General features: G+C 46.8%; 1 protein-coding gene across 23 annotated transcripts in view; it reads left to right on the top strand.

Annotated features, from left to right (window-relative positions):
- Positions 1-19,461, top strand: part of LOC139545899 (splicing regulator ARVCF-like) — a 348,966-nt gene that overhangs the window by 248,544 nt on the left and 80,961 nt on the right. For 15 of the 23 annotated variants that reach the window (XM_071354089.1, XM_071354099.1, XM_071354088.1 and 12 more), the window contains 4 exons: positions 5,233-5,391; positions 5,722-5,742; positions 7,488-7,646; positions 10,351-11,024. In XM_071354089.1, the coding sequence (XP_071210190.1) occupies positions 5,233-5,391; positions 5,722-5,742; positions 7,488-7,646; positions 10,351-11,024 (1,013 nt within the window). The remainder of the gene's footprint in view (positions 1-5,232; positions 5,392-5,721; positions 5,743-7,487; positions 7,647-10,350; positions 11,025-19,461) is intronic. The other 8 variants (XM_071354108.1, XM_071354107.1, XM_071354106.1 and 5 more) reach the window with 3 other exon arrangements.

Below are 19,461 nucleotides of genomic sequence, written 5' to 3'. Positions count from 1 at the left end.
ATTAGTTGACGTTAGTTTTCTTTAAATATGGAACTAGGGTATTTGTATTTATTAAGGATTCCCACTCTTCATGGGGTCCAAACATGATTAAGGCAATTACTTCAAATCGAGCAAACAGCCATGCAATCTCCATAGACGAACACTGGCAGTAGAACGGCCTTACTGAAGAGCTCAGTGACTTTCAGCGTGGCACCGTCATGGGATGCTACCTTTCAACAAGTCAGTTTGTCAAATTTCTGCCCTGCTAGAGCTGCCCCGGTCAACTGTAAGAGCTGTTATTGTGATGTGGAAACGTCTAGGAGCAACAGCGGCTCAGCCGCGAAGTGGTAGGCCTCACAAGCTCACAGTACGGGACCGCTGAAGTAAAATAAATTGTCTGTCCTCAGTTGCTATACTCACTCCCGAGTTCCAAACTGCCTCTGAAAGCAACGTCAGCACAATAACTGTTCGTTGGGAGCTTCAATAAAAGCCTTTGACACTTATGAAATGCTTGTAATTATACTTCAGTATTCCATAGTAACATCTGACAAAAATATCTAAAGACACTGAAGCAGCAAACTTTGTGGAAATTAATATTTGTGTCATTCTCAAAACTTTTGGCCACGACTGTATAATGCAACATTTGTAATACCACGTGTATGTGTGTGTGTTTGTGCGTGCGAGCGTGTGTGTGTGTGTGTGTGTGTGTGTTTGTGCGTGCGAGCGTGTGCGTGCGAGCGTGTGCGTGTGTGCGTGTGAGCGTGTGTGCGTGTGTGTGTGTGTGCGTGTGAGCGTGTGTATGTGTGTGTGTTTGTGCGTGCGAGCGTGTGCGTGCGAGCGTGTGCGTGCGAGCGTGTGCGTGTGTGCGTGTGTGCGTGTGAGCGTGTGTGCGTGTGTGTGTGTGTGCGTGTGAGCGTGTGTGTGTGTGTGTGTGTTTGTGCGTGCGAGCGTGTGCGTGCGAGCGTGTGCGTGTGTGCGTGTGAGCGTGCGTGTGAGCGTGTGTGTGTGTGTGTGTTTGTGCGTGCGAGCGTGTGCGTGCGAGCGTGTGCGTGTGTGCGTGTGAGCGTGTGTGTGTGCGTGTGAGCGTGTGTGTGTGTGTGTGTGTGTGTGTTTGTGCGTGCGAGCGTGTGCGTGCGAGCGTGTGCGTGTGTGCGTGTGAGCGTGTGTGCGTGTGTGTGTGTGTGCGTGTGAGCGTGTGTGTGTGTGTGTGTGTGTGTGCGTGCGAGCGTGTGCGTGTGTGTGTGTGTGTGCGTGCGAGCGTGTGCGTGTGTGTGCGTGCGAGCGTGTGCGTGTGCGTGTGTGTGTATGTGTGTGTGTATGCCTTTGTGTGTCTCTTCACAGTCTTCACAAGTTGTTCCATAAGTTGTAGTTTTACCTGTTTTTTAACCTGATTTTACTGCTTGCTTGAGTTACCTGTGGTGGAATAAAGTTCCATGTAGTACTGTGCGTTTCCTACAGTCTGTTCTGACTGAGACCTCTGGTGGCATGTCTTGTAGTGAATGTAGGGGTGTCTGAGCTGTGTGCTAGTCGTTTAAACAGACAGCTCTGGTGGCATGTCTTGTAGGGAATGTAGGGGTGTCTGAGCTGTGTGATAGTCGTTTAAACAGAGACCTCTGGTGGCATGTCTTGTAGTGAATGTAGGGGTGTCTGAGCTGTGTGCTAGTCGTTTAAACAGAGACCTCTGGTGGCATGTCTTGTAGGGAATGTAGGGGTGTCTGAGCTGTGTGCTAGTCGTTTAAACAGAGACCTCTGGTGGCATGTCTTGTAGTGAATGTAGGGGTGTCTGAGCTGTGTGCTAGTCGTTTAAACAGAGACCTCTGGTGGCATGTCTTGTAGTGAATGTAGGGGTGTCTGAGCTGTGTGCTTGTCGTTTAAACAGAGACCTCTGGTGGCATGTCTTGTAGTGAATGTAGGGGTGTCTGAGCTGTGGGCTAGTCGTTTAAACAGAGACCTCTGGTGGCATGTCTTGTAGTGAATGTAGGGGTGTCTGAGCTGTGTGCTAGTCGTTTAAACAGACAGCTCTGGTGGCATGTCTTGTAGGGAATGTAGGGGTGTCTGAGCTGTGTGCTAGTCGTTTAAACAGACAGCTCTGGTGGCATGTCTTGTAGTGAATGTAGGGGTGTCTGAGCTGTGTGCTAGTCGTTTAAACAGACAGCTCTGGTGGCATGTCTTGTAGTGAATGTAGGGGTGTCTGAGCTGTGTGCTAGTCGTTTAAACAGACAGCTCTGGTGGCATGTCTTGTAGTGAATGTAGGGGTGTCTGAGCTGTGTGCTAGTCGTTTAAACAGAGACCTCTGGTGGCATGTCTTGTAGGGAATGTAGGGGTGTCTGAGCTGTGTGCTAGTAGTTCAAACAGAGACCTCTGGTGGCATGTCTTGTAGTGAATGTAGGGGTGTCTGAGCTGTGTGCTAGTAGTTCAAACAGAGACCTCTGGTGGCATGTCTTGTAGTGAATGTAGGGGTGTCTGAGCTGTGTGCTAGTCGTTTAAACAGAGACCTCTGGTGGCATGTCTTGTAGTGAATGTAGGGGTGTCTGAGCTGTGTGCTAGTCGTTTAAACAGAGACCTCTGGTGGCATGTCTTGTAGTGAATGTAGGGGTGTCTGAGCTGTGTGCTAGTCGTTTAAACAGAGGCCTCTGGTGGCATGTCTTGTAGTGAATGTAGGGGTGTCTGAGCTGTGTGCTAGTCGTTTAAACAGACAGCTCTGGTGGCATGTCTTGTAGTGAATGTAGGGGTGTCTGAGCTGTGTGCTAGTCGTTTAAACAGAGACCTCTGGTGGCATGTCTTGTAGGGAATGTAGGGGTGTCTGAGCTGTGTGCTAGTCGTTTAAACAGACAGCTCTGGTGGCATGTCTTGTAGGGAATGTAGGGGTGTCTGAGCTGTGTGCTAGTCGTTTAAACAGAGACCTCTGGTGGCATGTCTTGTAGTGAATGTAGGGGTGTCTGAGCTGTGGGCTAGTCGTTTAAACAGAGACCTCTGGTGGCATGTCTTGTAGTGAATGTAGGGGTGTCTGAGCTGTGTGCTAGTCGTTTAAACAGACAGCTCTGGTGGCATGTCTTGTAGGGAATGTAGGGGTGTCTGAGCTGTGTGCTAGTCGTTTAAACAGACAGCTCTGGTGGCATGTCTTGTAGTGAATGTAGGGGTGTCTGAGCTGTGTGCTAGTCGTTTAAACAGACAGCTCTGGTGGCATGTCTTGTAGTGAATGTAGGGGTGTCTGAGCTGTGTGCTAGTCGTTTAAACAGACAGCTCTGGTGGCATGTCTTGTAGTGAATGTAGGGGTGTCTGAGCTGTGTGCTAGTCGTTTAAACAGACAGCTCTGGTGGCATGTCTTGTAGTGAATGTAGGGGTGTCTGAGCTGTGTGCTAGTCGTTTAAACAGAGACCTCTGGTGGCATGTCTTGTAGGGAATGTAGGGGTGTCTGAGCTGTGTGCTAGTCGTTTAAACAGAGACCTCTGGTGGCATGTCTTGTAGTGAATGTAGGGGTGTCTGAGCTGTGTGCTAGTAGTTCAAACAGAGACCTCTGGTGGCATGTCTTGTAGTGAATGTAGGGGTGTCTGAGCTGTGTGCTAGTCGTTTAAACAGAGACCTCTGGTGGCATGTCTTGTAGTGAATGTAGGGGTGTCTGAGCTGTGTGCTAGTCGTTTAAACAGAGACCTCTGGTGGCATGTCTTGTAGTGAATGTAGGGGTGTCTGAGCTGTGTGCTAGTAGTTCAAACAGAGACCTCTGGTGGCATGTCTTGTAGGGGTGTCTGAGCTGTGTGATAGTCGTTTAAACAGAGACCTCTGGTGGCATGTCTTGTAGTGAATGTAGGGGTGTCTGAGCTGTGTGCTAGTCGTTTAAACAGAGACCTCTGGTGGCATGTCTTGTAGTGAATGTAGGGGTGTCTGAGCTGTGTGCTAGTCGTTTAAACAGAGACCTCTGGTGGCATGTCTTGTAGTGAATGTAGGGGTGTCTGAGCTATGTGCTAGTCGTTTGAACAGACATTTCTGTGCATTCAACATGTCATACCTCTCACAAAGACCAGTAGTGATGCAGTCAATCTCTCCTTTACTTTGAGCCAGGAGAGATGGGCATGCAGGGTGTTGTTACAGTAGTAGATTACCTCATGGAGGAAGTGCTTTAAGCACACAGGACAGGACAGGGAAGTACAGATTGAAGGTGCTTCCCTTTAATCAGAGCTTCCGTCTGCATGGAATACTCATACTCATACACACACACACACACACACACACACACACACACACACACACACACACACACACACACACACACACACACACACACACACACACACACACACACACACACACACACACACACACACACACACACACACACACAGATGGTTAGGTAAAGCACCATCTTCAGCCCACAAACACACTATTCATCAATAAATGGCTGACTGAAATATGAATAAAATACAATATGCCTGATAGCCGTCTAGGCTTTAGTGTCCTTGAGAGAGCCTCTGCCTTAACTGTCAGGCCTAGACTACCACTGTGTTATGGGCACTTCTGACCAAATAGATCACTCTGCCACATCATAGTCTGATAGTTACAAACACATTCTCATTTACAGCCACATCCTGGGAAATAGTTACGGGGATGAATGAACCAATTGTGAACTGGGGATGATTAGGTGGCCATGATGGTATGAGGGCCAGCTTAGGAATTTAGCCAGGACACCGGGGTTAACACCCATACTCTTACGATAAGTGCCATGGGATCTTTAGTGACCACAGAGAGTCAGGACACCCGTTTAACATCCCAGCACCCTACAGAGGGCAATGTCCGGAATCACTGCCCTTGGGAATTTAGATATTTTTTTAAACCAGAGGAAAGGGTGCCTCCTACTGGCCCTCCAACACCACTTCCAGCAGCATCTGGTCTCCCATCCAGGGACTGACCAGGACCAACCCTGCTTCAGAAGCAAGGCCAGCAGTGGGATGCAGGGTGGTATGATGATGAGAATATATTGTAACTGCGTATGAAGTGCAGCCTCAGACCTTGTAGGGTGTGTGTAAGTTCAGCTGCAGACCACATACAGTAGGGTGTACCCCTGGTGACGGGGTTACATATCCAGTCTCAGCCCTTCTCATCTATCTGTCCCTCTATGTGTATCTCCCAACCTCATTTCAGACAGTGCTGTCAAATAATAAAGCATGCGTAAGGTGGTCAGCACACCGATCTCCTTAAATAAAAGGTTTTGGTGTCTTCTCCTCCAATCTCTAACCATTTCTCCTTGTCTCTCTCCAGGAGCAGAGCCCCAGTAACCAGACGTCTCTGGCCATGATGCAGGAGCCCCAGGAGATGGTGGAGGAGACGGTCACCATCGAGGAGGACCCTGGCACGCCCACCTCCCACGTGTCCGTTGTCACCTCCGACGACGGCACCACGCGACGCACAGAAACCAAGGTACTGGGGGAAGCCAAGTTGACACACAGATCACATTAGGTAGAGGGTACCTATGCGCTGAATGAGAAGGAACTCAAGGCTCACACACTAGATTTCAACTTTAATGTGACAAATTGTTTGGGGTGGTTACAACCCTGTGACATATATGTAGCCAAAAGTTAAGATCTGTAAGGCCCGTAATCCTTTAACGAGATGTGTTTTCTATCCTTTTCCCTAACCCAGATGTTGTCTTATTTCTTGGTGCTCATTCTGTATCAGCTCCTACAGTATTTTGTGTTGCAGGTTCTTTTTTCTTGATTGCCCTCTTGTGTTTTGTTGTTTCTATATAAGGATATGTCAACTAACCTGAAGGTGAGTTGGAACCCCCCCCCCCCCCCCCCCATCACTTTACTATCAACTTACGTCACCATTTTGTGTGTGCCCATGTCAGCCACGCCCTCAACCCTGTCACACAGTCTGTCTGTCACTCTTACAGCATCACAGCCACCCCAACGCTGCACAGCTCCAGTGCTCTTACCGTTACTGGCCTTCCTAAACACAGCTCACAGCTTTCACCCTTCAGTCAGCCCTGCTCCACGCTATGCACACTACCTCTCCAGACAGTGTCTCAGTGCAGTGTGATTCCGGATGGAATGTGGTTACGTCCCGAATGGCACCCTGTTCCCTATATAGTGCACTATAGCCCAGAGCTCTGGACAAAAGTAGTGCACTATATAAGGAGTAGGGTGCCATTTGGGACGCAGCTTGGGACTCGCACCACATCTCCAGTGAAGCAGAGATGTGTTCTGTTCTGACAGTCTGGTTCCCTAGGGAGGGACCCTACAGAGGGACCAAGGGTAGAGCTGCTGGCACACTAGAGACACTACAGAGTTTGTAATTAAACAGACCAGCTAATCGCTCTGTTTCACTGTGTGTGTGCTGCTATCCTATTTACTGTAGGGGATTGGACTCACTCACGCACACACACAAACTAACGCACACACAGCTAAATAAAACATAGTCAAGGGCAACGAGGGTCACTGTTTTTAAGGACACTCAATTCCACAGGGACGAGAGAGAGGATGCTTTTGGAAGTCATTTTGAAGGGAAGACACAGATTCATCTGGATGTAAGCCTTGGAAGAGACGGTTTTGACTGTTGCTTTATAATTGTGGCAAATGTATTGGCTAGGCAGCTTGTGATGGAAGACTGCACACGTGATGTTTCCAGACTCATCTTTACATCTCATCTTTTCAAATGATGTATTATTGGCTTCCTTTCAACAGGATGCTGCAGCTAGCTGCATACTGCTCATGCATTTCCTTGAATGCCTTCTGAGTATCCCCTCCAAGCACAGCAAGATGAAACACTAGGATTTCACATCTTTCTGCTTTTGGAAAAACATGTTTTTTTTATGATAAACACATTTGCACACAAGGCAAGCAGCAGTATAGGCAGCAGTATCAGTAGCCAGCCACCACACCTAAACAAACAGACCATAACAAGGCCTGTGAATTAAGTGTTGTTTAAAGGCTAACTAAAGCCTAACTTTCTATCCGCTCCAGCTGTAAAGGAGTGAGTCAGTGTGCTGGCCGGTATGTGGAACTAGCTAACTGGTGAGAAGGGAAGGAGCTCCACCACACACGCACGTGCACACACACATACAAACACACACACACACAAACACACACACACACAAAGGAAAGTGGCTCCACCACGTCCATCCTCCATCTCCCTCCCAACACTGTGCTTTTCTTTGGACATTCTCCAGCTGCCCTCTGGCTGAATGGTGAATGTTGGGTGAAACACTACCACTGTTCTTTAAAAGAGATAAATAAAACGATCAAAAGCAGTGGCATTCCGCCCTGTCCTGTGGATGGGAGTTAATGAGGGTTAAGGCAGGCCATATAAACAAATTAAACACAACAGGGAGAAAGGTGTGAAGGGAAAGAACGAAAGCCACTCTGATACAAAATGCAAAACAATTTGATGTGCGATTTTACCCTGTCATTTTTTGGTGATCGTTTATTCCTATGTTGTTGAATCACGTGTTTTCAAACAACTGTGATGCCCAGTACTACTGATTGACCACCTCGGCCCTCAACACTTTCCCATAGGTGACCAAGGTGATCAAAACCATCACCCGCCGCAGGTACCTGCCAGTGACCGTCACAAAGACCCTGGTGGTGCCAGGAGGTTCCATCACCCAGCAGTCCAAACCCAGCACCCTGGTGCCCACCCCTTCTCCCACCCCCTCCCCATCAGAGACAGACCCAGTAAAGAAAACAAAGGCATCCAAACGTCTGGTTTGTGGCTTGAAGTGAACCCCCAACCCCTCCCACTTGCACCTCCCTGACCCTAAACCTCCCTAAATGCTTCCACTAACCCCCAGCTGGTGTGTCAGTTTGAGCTCTGTCTGTCTATAAAAGTTGAATGCGGCAGAGATCGTGAAAGTGTTACAGCACTATAAAGACTGAAAGTGACGCCTGCTCTCCATTTCTCCTCCCCCTTTAACAGCCTAACAGTTGGTAAACATATGCCCCAGTTTGACTGCAGGCACCTTTCATTACGGCAAGGTAGCACGCTGCCTTCGCCACATGGCCTCGACACACACACACACCAGCATTTAGAGATTCTCTTTTAGCCTGTTTACAGTGATCTAGTTGGGCCCTCTCTGAAGCACCATCCCCAGTCCCAGTAGTGCTTGTTTAGCGTGTTGTGATCTTCCAACAGATCAGAGTTCTGTTTGAAACCTGTCTTGCATTTTTTCGTGCTGTACCAGCGAAGGCTCTTTAGAAGTCATGTTAGTACAAACATGAAGTGTATGTCTAGGCTTCTCTCCCTGGCTGAGTTGAAACACGGCCTTGTGCAAGATGGAAGGAGTTTGGGCCACTGCAGATTTTCAGCTTGTGGTGGATTAGGACCATAACCAGGATTGAACACTGCTGTATGGTTCAGAGTAGTGATCCTCAACCCCAGATCTTAGAGATCATTTCCACACTTCAGCACAGTGTAGCAGGCATGAGGTTGTTTTAGGTGAAGAGACCTAGTCCCACCCAGGTCTGTACTCAATTACCATCACCACCTCCATTGAAATGAATGGCAATAAAAGTCCCTTAATCGACCAGCTCAGAAGAGAAGCCAGCCTGTCATTTCAAGGCCAGTGGTGGCCTTGTGCTCAAGCTGTTTCATTAAGTTAAGAACCAGAAAAAGGCTTTATTTTTAACATGAAAGGGATGATTATGTGTGAGTTACATGCAAAGCGAGGGGGAGCAGCTATGCCAGCATAGTGTGAAGTAACAAAAGAAGGGTGAGCTTTAGATGTTGCGGGTGCACCGAAATTATTCACTAAGAAGAAATGAACCTTGACATGACTTAAAGTAGACAGTTTTCTGCCGGTTAGAATTTAAAATAGCTCACAGTTTGAGAAAGGGACAGTGTGTGAACAAACTAAAGGCTTTGTGAAAATGGGATGAAGATTACATTTTTAATGAGTGTGAATGTTTAGCATTTATCATTCACATTTTGTTCCCTGCTTCCTCTTTTGAGGAGATGTGTTTAATACTTTATTGAGGTTTCTTGTTATTATTTCATGCCTTTGCTAAAATTCTATATATAAATATGACTATAAACCTGGTGTATTATAATTAAGAGTTCAGCAAAGTGGTTGTATCAGAAAATGTAACTAATCAGAAACTAGTCTCTTTCTGTGTTCATGTGAAAAAGCTCATTTCAGTGAAGTACTTGTCTACCAGTTGAGTGGGAATGAACCATCTCTGTGCATCTTGTCAGGCAAAACACGAATTGTATCAGAGTGAGACATAGGGCCCCCTCCAATGACGATTCATTTTCATCAACCTCATTAATTTTGAAGATTAATTTATAGCCGCGGACAAAATAGCCAATTATCGCCACTGCAGAATTCACTGGGCAGCAAATTGGTTTCTGTATCGGTGCTGAACCTCAGGAGGAGGTGAGATGCAACTAGCCCTCTCTGACTGCCAGACAGTTTCAGCACTCTCAGACAAGTAGGAGTGTGATTTGTTAAGGACAAGGTGTATAGACATATATATATATATATATACAGTTTACTAGTGCTCTATAAGACTGTCACAGTTACCAGTTATGATTCTTAATTTGTCCCAAACTGCACCTTATTCCCTAGGTAGTGTACTACTTTTGACCAAAGCCCTATGGGCTCTTGTCAAAAGTAGTGTACTGTATAGGGACAGGGTGCCATTTGGGCTGCAGCTTCTGACCATGCACCTTAAGTGGAAGTCAAGGTTCTGCGCACTGCATCCAAGACTGTTGTCCTACTACTGCACTAAACAGATGCTCTTGGAACTATTATTGGAACATGTCGCAGAACCTCAACCTTACTTCCAACACAACCTAGCCTCAAGTTTTTCTAATAGAAATGAATTAAAGGCAATGGTACGACACTTTCTTGTCACTGAGTTTCCCAATGCATGACTTTGACCTGTTGTTGACAATGCCTGCGGTCTGAGCAATGTGATACTAACAACTTCAGAGGTCACTCTTTAAAGGAACAACCCTCATCTCATTCCTCAGCCTCTCTCTCACTGTGTGACTTCGGCATCCCACTTTCCTGTCTGTGTGATTCAACAGGCTACATCGGTGTGCTGTGTCCACGCTGTGTCTCAGTCCTAACCACCTGTCTGTCACTGTGGGTAACCTCATCCCCAGGCTCAATTGCTGCCCGATAGAGAGAGCCGTCTGGGGAAGAGATTAATCTGTGGTCTCTCTGTCTGGTGGGACACCTCAACATACTGTTCAGTACAGTCCTGTCCGGTTGATCAGAATGCTTCAACATGGTTCTCATCAACTGTTGCTCATGGTGTGGCCCATACACACGACACAGACTTCCAGGATTGGGTAGTAACGGATGAACTACTAATGTAATGGGGATTAGGTAATCAGTTGTTATCTCTGTCTTTGTGACCTCGTCTCCCCCTCTAGGTGACTAAGATGGTGAAGACGGTGACCACGCGGACGGTTCGCCAGGTGCCCCTGGGCCCCGACGGCCTGCCCCTGCCTGAGGGCTCGTCCCCGCTGGGCAGCTACACAGACTCCATCGACCGGCGCTACCTGAAGAATGGCGAGCGCTACATCACCACGCCACAGGCCACCTCCACGCTCACACGCTCCTACAACAACTACAACGACTCCTACAGCGACGCACTCCCCCCCGACGCTGGTGGGAGTCAGTACGGTGGGCGCCACTACGGCCTCCACGACGGCTACGGCATTGGAGACGCGACGGACAACTACGGCAGCCTGTCCCGCGGAGTCAACTTCCGGCCACCCCGCTACCCCTACGCTATGGCTAACAGCTATCGGCCAGAGAACAGCTACGGGACCCTACCCATCCGGAAGGATGACTACGGCCACGTGGCCCAGCCCCAGGTCCCCATGGGCAACAGCAGTGTGGACCTGAACCGGTCGCAGCCAGAACGCTTCCAGCCAGAGCCATACGGACTGGAGGACGACCGCCGCAGCCTGGGCCCCGAGGAGGAGGAGCCCTATGACCTGGAGCCTGACTACTCCACTGCTAGCCGGTGCCAAGGCACGCTGCCAGGCACCAACCGCGGCAGAACCATGAGAGAGCCGCTCCGCGACGGGCCACGCATCAGGTGAGAACGAGAGACGTGACAGAATGCTGTCTGTTTTTAGTTGTCTGAAAATGTATAGAGGACCTATGTTCTGTGAGTGGAAGATAGGATTGGACTGGTTTTGTTTTGGTTTAGGGTGTCTGAAAAGACCTTGAAAACAGGTCTTCCTTGTTACTTAAATGTTAAGAGTAAAACTTTAACCATTTATAAGATATTAATAAATTGTGTGTTCACCATCTGTTAATCATTACTCCCACATTTATAAACCCATTTACTTATTATTAGTTTTCTTTTTGCAGTCCCTGATCTAAAGTGAGCGCTATTTATACATTATAGATACTTTCTGAATGTTTTGAATGACCAGTGTAATTTCTCACAAAAAGATGGGCATGCTATTGGTAGACTTTCCAGCAGTACCTGGTCAAAGAATCATCACAACACAGGATGTTTAAGGAAATATAAATGTGTGTATAAATACCTACTAACATTTATAAATGTGGGTGTAATGATTAATAAATGGTGAACACACAATTTATAAATTCATTATAAATGGTTTATTCGGTACCCTTAAAATAAAGTGTGTCATGACTGTCCACGGGAATCCAAATAGGTCAGATCAGGTTTGCAATGAATAACTTCTATCAGACCCCCTCTCACCCAAGAGGGGGAAGGAAGAACCAGTGGGGGTTAACAACTCATGTCCTGTTGTAAATCAAGGGAGATAGATTCAGGTCTGCGCTCCAAACATTCACCAAAGGAATGTACTTAGTTTCAACACACGTTCAAAAGCGAATACTGGAACAATAACACAGAACGTGGGGAATGGTCAGAGACAGAGACACAGTTAGATAGGGAGAGAGGGATACAGATATTGTTAGATACAGAAAGAGAGACCGTGAGAGAGAGACCATAGAAAAAGGGAATCATATTACATTTTTATTGGTCGTTTACACATATTTTACAGATATTATTTTGCGTGTAGCGAAATGCTTGTATGGAGATGTAGGTAGAGAGAGAGTGTTAAATACAGGCTCCAGTGTTGTCCATCTTCTTCCCTGAGCCTCTTCACTGGACTGTCATTAACAGGTCTGTAACCTCCGGCTCCATCTGCCAGAAAACAGACAGTTAGCCTCTGACAAAGACCCCAAAATGGACCCTCGTCTCCTAATAACACCACCGTATCTCCCTTTGTGATTGTGCAGTCCTCCAGGCCACACAAATGTCTACTTTTCCTGTACTCTGTAGCACAAGAAAGAAACCACAAGCATGCTTGACTTAGGACAGGCGCAGGACGGGGAGCAGTGTGTGTTTTAAAGACCTTTTATTTTTTATCGGTGATCTGTGAAAGATGGATTTATTAATTTCCATTGGAAGAGAAATTAAATGTGGGCCCTGAGCCAGTTTTAAGGGAATTGAACTGAGGAGGTTTGTGAGGGAGGAAGATAGGAATCCTATGTGTGTGTGTGTGTGTGTGTGTGTGTGTGTGTGTGTGTGTGTGTGTGTGTGTGTGTGTGTGTGTGTGTGTGTGTGTGTGTGTGTGTGTGTGTGTGTGTGTGTGTGTGTGTGTGTGTGTGTGTGTGTGTTGTTTCTGTCATGTAGATGTTCAAAGGTGATGTAGAGTAGCAGTGTAACAGCCTCTGACAGTGTCGGGCTGAGTGTCTGGGACGTTCCTAATCACACACACCCTGGATTCAAAGGCAGCATGGTGATGTGTTGTATTTATGCCTAGCACAGGACAGGGAAGTACAGATTGAAGGTCCTTCCCTTTAATCAGAGCTTCCGTCTGCATGGAATACTCATACACACACACACACACACACACACACACACACACACACACACACACACACACACACACACACACACACACACACACACACACACACACACACAGCCAGAGAATGATTCACTCCACTATTGGCTTGAGGAGAAGCGGTTGCTGTGACAGGCAATTTGTACTGTACGCTACATGTTTCACAACATACTAATACACACACACAAGCACATACACACACCTGACTAGGCACTTGCCAGGTTGCTAGCTGTCTGATTAATTTCACAAGGCAATACCCTCGTCATTTCTTTGGGAAAAACATAACCCACTGATATGTTCCATCACCTTCTGTGTCACCTATCAAACAAACAGTAACACATCTGTAATACAGTATAGTAATAAAACGAGACACTTTGCATAGTTAGAATTAGCATGACAAGGAGCGAACCTCCCAGAGCCGTGATCTGTCTCCTGACACTCACTCACTCTCACTCCTACTCTCACGCTCACGCTCTCGCTCTCGCTCACTCTCTCACTCTCACGCTTACGCTCACACTCACACTCACACTCACACTCTCACTCTCACTCTCACTCTCACTCACACTCTCTCTCACTCTCACTCTCACTCTCACTCTTACTCTTACTCTCACTCATTAGTATGTCTCTTTGGAAACCCTCAATTAAAAGGAAAATAAAAATGAAGATGTTTAGCGCAAAAATGGTTTCCTGCGCTGTCGTCGAGCATACATTAGGTCAACATGGTGGAGTTATAGTAATCTATTACAGGGTAGGAGGGAAGAACTGGGCCGCCCAAACTTGTAGTCTTTAGTTAGGTGTGTGTGTGTGTCCACATTGTACAGTATGTAGGTGTTCTGTCCCCCCTCTCACTTGGTCTGTGTGGGTGTGTGTGTGTGGGTGTGTGGGTGTGTGTGTGTTTCCACCCACACTCTCTCTCTTTCTTCCTTTGTGTGTACATGTGTATATGTGTGTGTGTGAGTGAGAATTTGTGTGGCTCAATGTGTGTGTATATGTGTGTGTGTATATGTGACTTCTGATTCACAAGAGGCATGGCTACAAAACATCAGAAACATGTTCCTGTTGTATTCTAACTGATCCTACTGTCATTATCTGTTTGTTTCTTATTTCAATGACATGGGGGGAAGAAGAAAAACACTGTTCAGAACTTAGTTTCCCCATCATTGGACAACTTGCACTTCTAGTCTTGGCAGGCTCTCAGCGGAGTAGTTCTCTCTCTCTTTCTCTCTCTCTCTCTTCTCAGTGTGTGTATGAGTGTGACGGTTGATGTATGCGCATGTATCTGATAGCAATGAAGACATCATTTGTGTGTGTGTGTATATGTATATCTATATATATATATATATATATATGCGTGTGGGTGTGTGTGTGTGTGTGTGTGTGTGTGTGTGTGTGTGTGTGTGTGTGTGTGTGTGTGTGTGTGTGTGTGTGTGTGTGTGTGTGTGTGTGTGTGTGTGTGTGTGTGTGTGTGTGTGTGTATATATGTGTGGTTGTCAGCATGATTAATAGCTGCTTTTGAACTCTGCAAGACAATGGCGATGTCTGGAGCCAATCTCAAATCGCTCATCTCTCCCTGGTGTGACCGGGGCCATGCTGCAACTGCCTGCCCACCACCCTGGGGCCTCCAGGGGCCTCTCCTCCCCATCTACCTTGAGAGAGAGAGAGAGAGAAGAGAGAGAGAGAGAGAGAGAGAGAGAGAGAGAGAGAGAGAGAGAGAGAGAGAGAGAGAGAGAGAGAGAGAGAGAGAGAGAGAGAGAGAGAGAGAGAGAGAGAGAGAGAGAGAGAGAGAGAGAGAGAGAGAGAGAGAGAGAGAGAGAGAGAGAGAGAGAGAGAGAGAGAGAGAGAGAGAGAGAGAGAGAGAGAGAGAGAGAGAGAGAGAGAGAGAGAGAGAGAGAGAGAGAGAGAGAGAGAGAGAGAGAGAGAGAGAGACTCTAGAAGTGCAAGTTGTCCAATGATGGGAAAACTAAGTTCTGAACAGTGTTTTTCTTCTTCCCCCCATGTCATTGAAATAAGAAACAAACAGATAATGACAGTAGGATCAGTTAGAATACAACAGGAACATGTTTCTGATGTTTTGTAGCCATGCCTCTTGTGAATCAGAAGTCACTTATTGCTCACATTCATAACTGAGCATGACCAATCTGTTGTGTTCCTCCAAACAGAGATGGACACATTATGTCTCCACTGCTAATCCTTTAGGGTTTGTCTCCTTAGGGATTGGAGAGGGTCAGAGACCACAGGAATAGAGATTTGATCTACATAATTGACAGAAGATAACAGGGAAAGAAAAAGACGGATGTCACTGAAGCCTTTTTACTATGTGCTGGCTGTCACTCCTACACACTCTCTTCTTTCTCTCTCTTTCGCACTCACTTACTTTAGCAGCTCCATTAACATGAGTGTGAGCTGCTTCTGTAATCATCCTGTGAGCATTATGCCTGCCGGCGGTGCCGGCTGTAGCTTTGAAGCGGCAAGGGTCTTTTACATCCTGTGAATAAACCCCACCTATATCAACACAATGGTGCCAATTTAAATGCAAATGCTGACATTCCCATCACTCAGCCCGCACCTCGTTTACCAACCCCGGCATCAGGTGTATCTAAATGAGTTCCAGTTCAACCCCAACTGTACACTGATTCTCAGTGTGTGTATGAGTGTGACGGTTGATGTATGCGCATGTATCTGATAGCAATGAAGACATCATTTGGTAATGCCCTCTATAACTCTCTGTTTCAGAGGTTTATTCACAGCAGTGTTGATTTGGCTCGTCATCTTCTATTTCTGTTAGCATTTGAATCCCCTAACTGTATTTCTGAATGTGTGGTTAGACCAGACAGGGTGTTCACAAAGGAATGCTTGGTACTGTATAACCTCTACTTACTCACAGCCTTTTTCCATCTATCATGCAGCTATGAGTTAGCCTGGTTCAACTAGACTGAATGCTACTCTCAATGGTGAGCACAGGGCTCAGACTGGTTTATCCAGGCTAGCTGAGAGGCCCTCCAGACCAAAACCTCAGTGTAGCAGGCAGGCTTGCAGGCCGGTTCCAGCCTGGCCTTAATGACTAGGGCTTAATCAGAGCAGAGCTCGTAGCTCTGGGGCCTTCCTCATTACCAGGGCTGAAGGCAGAGCTTGAGGTTTGTGGTGCTTCACGTTCCAGTCCACCCTCAACCCTCCTGGTTCCTGGAATGGTTCCATTGTACATTCCTTAGACTGGAAGGAACCATTCTGTGAGAAACAGGAGGTGGTGAGGGTAGACTGAACTATACCATTCCATTGAGATGTCCTCAACCAACACCCTTCAAGGAAGTAGCAGTAAGGTCATTTTTGAAGCTGGAGAAGGAGACAACTGTTTCAGAAGCTGTCTGATCAAGGCTACCCTTGCAATTAGGCCATGATAACTAAACCTAACCACGTACCACAAGACCAAAACCACACTAATGCCTTAGAAACATAGACTTTTCTTGGCATTTGGTGTCTTTCAGCTTAGTCTCTGCTTGTGGTTCACATTTCAATGCAGCTGCTTGCCTCTCCAGACCCTGGTCTTGTCTTTAGCTGCTTGCCTCTCCAGACCCTGGTCTTGTCTTTAGCTGCTTGCCTCTCCAGACCCTGGCCTTGTCTTTAGCTGCTTGCCTCTCCAGACCCTGGTCTTGTCTTTAGCTGCTTGCCTCTCCAGACCCTGGTCTTGTCTTTAGCTGCTTGCCTCTCCAGACCCTGGCCTTATCTTTAGCTGCTTGCCTCTCCAGACCCTGGTCTTGTCTTTAGCTGCTTGCCTCTCCAGACCCTGGCCTTATCTTTAGCTGCTTGCCTCTCCAGACCCTGGTCTTGTCTTTAGCTGCTTGCCTCTCCAGACCCTGGCCTTATCTTTAGCTGCTTGCATCTCCAGACCCTGGCCTTATCTTTAGCTGCTTGCCTCTCCAGACCCTGGTCTTATCTTTAGCTGCTTGCCTCTCCAGACCCTGGTCTTGTCTTTAGCTGCTTGCCTCTCCAGACCCTGGCCTTATCTTTAGCTGCTTTTCTCTCCAGACCCTGGTCTTGTCTTTAGCTGCTTGCCTCTCCAGACCCTGGCCTTATCTTTAGCTGCTTTTCTCTCCAGACCCTGGTCTTGTCTTTAGCTGCTTGCCTCTCCAGACCCTGGCCTTATCTTTAGCTGCTTTTCTCTCCAGACCCTGGTCTTGTCTTTAGCTGCTTGCCTCTCCAGACCCTGGCCTTATCTTTAGCTGCTTTTCTCTCCAGACCCCGGTCTTGTCTTTAGCTGCTTGCCTCTCCAGACCCTGGCCTTATCTTTAGCTGCTTTTCTCTCCAGACCCTGGTCTTGTCTTTAGCTGCTTGCCTCTCCAGACCCTGGCCTTGTCTTTAGCTGCTTGCCTCTCCAGACCCTGGTCTTATCTTCCCTGTGGTTTTGGTTGACTTTATCTTTAATATCAGCTCAACCCCGGCCTACTGAATATATAAGGATTTAGTGTCTAGTTACATTGCTGCTTGGGTAGGAGCTTTTTCTCCCAGTTCATCATGTATTGATTTCACTGGAAGTAAAATGTAAAACGTGTTGCCATAAAAGCTGATATGTTACCGAGGGGCTTATTTAAACCCACAAAGTAATGTGCCCCAAACACAGCAATACCATGATGAGATTCTCCCCTCGCAACGTGCACTAGTGCAGCCGGGAGAAATTTAAAGCACATAATTAACATAAAAATCATTAGAATTCAAGTAAATACTGGAGCTAGCTCCATAACCACCAGCACTCAGTTAGGGCTGTCGCCCCTTTTTGTTGCACCATACATCATAGATGACTGGCCAGTTATGGAAGTATGATAAACAAGCCTCTCTCGGTGGTGGGGGGAGGGGAGGCTACAGTGGGTGGCGCATAGTGTGTAACACTAATTAGATTCCCCTGTCCCATTTCCTGTCTCTGGCTCTTCTGTTTTCCTGATGAAAAGACATCACAGTGGAGAGGAGAGAACAGAGCTAGCGGAATAGAACTTAGTATCATAGTATCGTTCCTACCCCAAATACAGGGAACCCCCTTGGGATAGTCCCATTATGGTGACTTTGTGTGACGATGGTTATTTTCCTCGGTCTGTTACTATCTTACCCTTAAGTGTGTGGAAAAAGTAAAATCATTAGGATTTACCTTTTGTTTCTCAAAACACCATGAATACCTATGGATAACAAAGAAAGTCATGTTAACCCCCTCGGTATCTAGATATACCAGGGTTACAATAAACATGTGTACTGTTGGGGATACTGGAGCACCAGGGTTACAATAAACATGAGTACTGTTGGAGATACTGGAGCACCAGGGTTACAATAAACATGTGTACTGTTGGAGATACTGGAGCACCAGGGTTACAATAAACATGTGTACTGTTGGAGATACTGGAGCACCAGGGTTACAATAAACATGTGTACTGTTGGAGATACTGGAGCACCAGGGTTACAATAAACATGTGTACTGTTGGGGATACTGGAGCACCAGGGTTACAATAAACATGTGTACTGTTGGTGGTACTGGAGCACCAGGGTTACAATAAACATGAGTACTGTTGGAGATACTGGAGCACCAGGGTTACAATAAACATGTGTACTGTTGGTGGTACTGGAGCACCAGGGTTACAATAAACATGTGTACTGTTGGGGATACTGGAGCACCAGGGTTACAATAAACATGAGTACTGTTGGGGATACTGGAGCACCAGGGTTACAATAAACATGAGTACTGTTGGGGATACTGGAGCACCAGGGTTACAATAAACATGTGTACTGTTGGGGATACTGGAGCACCAGGGTTACAATAAACATGTGTACTGTTGGTGGTACTGGAGCACCAGGGTTACAATAAACATGTGTACTGTTGGGGATACTGGAGCACCAGGGTTACAATAAACATGTGTACTGTTGGTGGTACTGGAGCACCAGGGTTACAATAAACATGTGTACTGTTGGGGATACTGGAGCACCAGGGTTACAATAAACATGTGTACTGTTGGTGGTACTGGAACACCAGGGTTATAATAAACATGTGTACTGTTGGTGGTACTGGAGCACCAGGGTTACAATAAACATGTGTACTGTTGGGGATACTGGAGCACCAGGGTTACAATAAACATGTGTACTGTTGGTGGTACTGGAGCACCAGGGTTACAATAAACATGTGTACTGTTGGTGGTACTGGAGCACCAGGGTTACAATAAACATGTGTACTGTTGGTGGTACTGGAGCACCAGGGTTACAATAAACATGTGTACTGTTGGTGGTACTGGAACACCAGGGTTACAATAAACATGTGTACTGTTGGTGGTACTGGAGCACCAGGGTTACATTAAACATGTGTACTGTTGGTGGTACTGGAGCACCAGGGTTACATTAAACGTGTACTGTTGGTGGTACTGGAACACCAGGGTTACAATAAACATGTGTACTGTTGGTGGTACTGGAACACCAGGGTTACAATAAACATGTGTACTGTTGGGGATACTGGAGCACCAGGGTTATAATAAACATGTGTACTGTTGGTGGTACTGGAGCACCAGGGTTACAATAAACATGAGTACTGTTGGAGATACTGGAGCACCAGGGTTACAATAAACATGTGTACTGTTGGGGATACTGGAGCACCAGGGTTACAATAAACATGTGTACTGT

Source organism: Salvelinus alpinus, chromosome 19, assembly GCF_045679555.1.
Source record: "Salvelinus alpinus chromosome 19, SLU_Salpinus.1, whole genome shotgun sequence".
NCBI lineage: Eukaryota > Metazoa > Chordata > Actinopteri > Salmoniformes > Salmonidae > Salvelinus > Salvelinus alpinus.
Note: the sequence above shows the minus strand (reverse complement) of the source record. Positions and strands in the feature narration are given on the sequence as shown.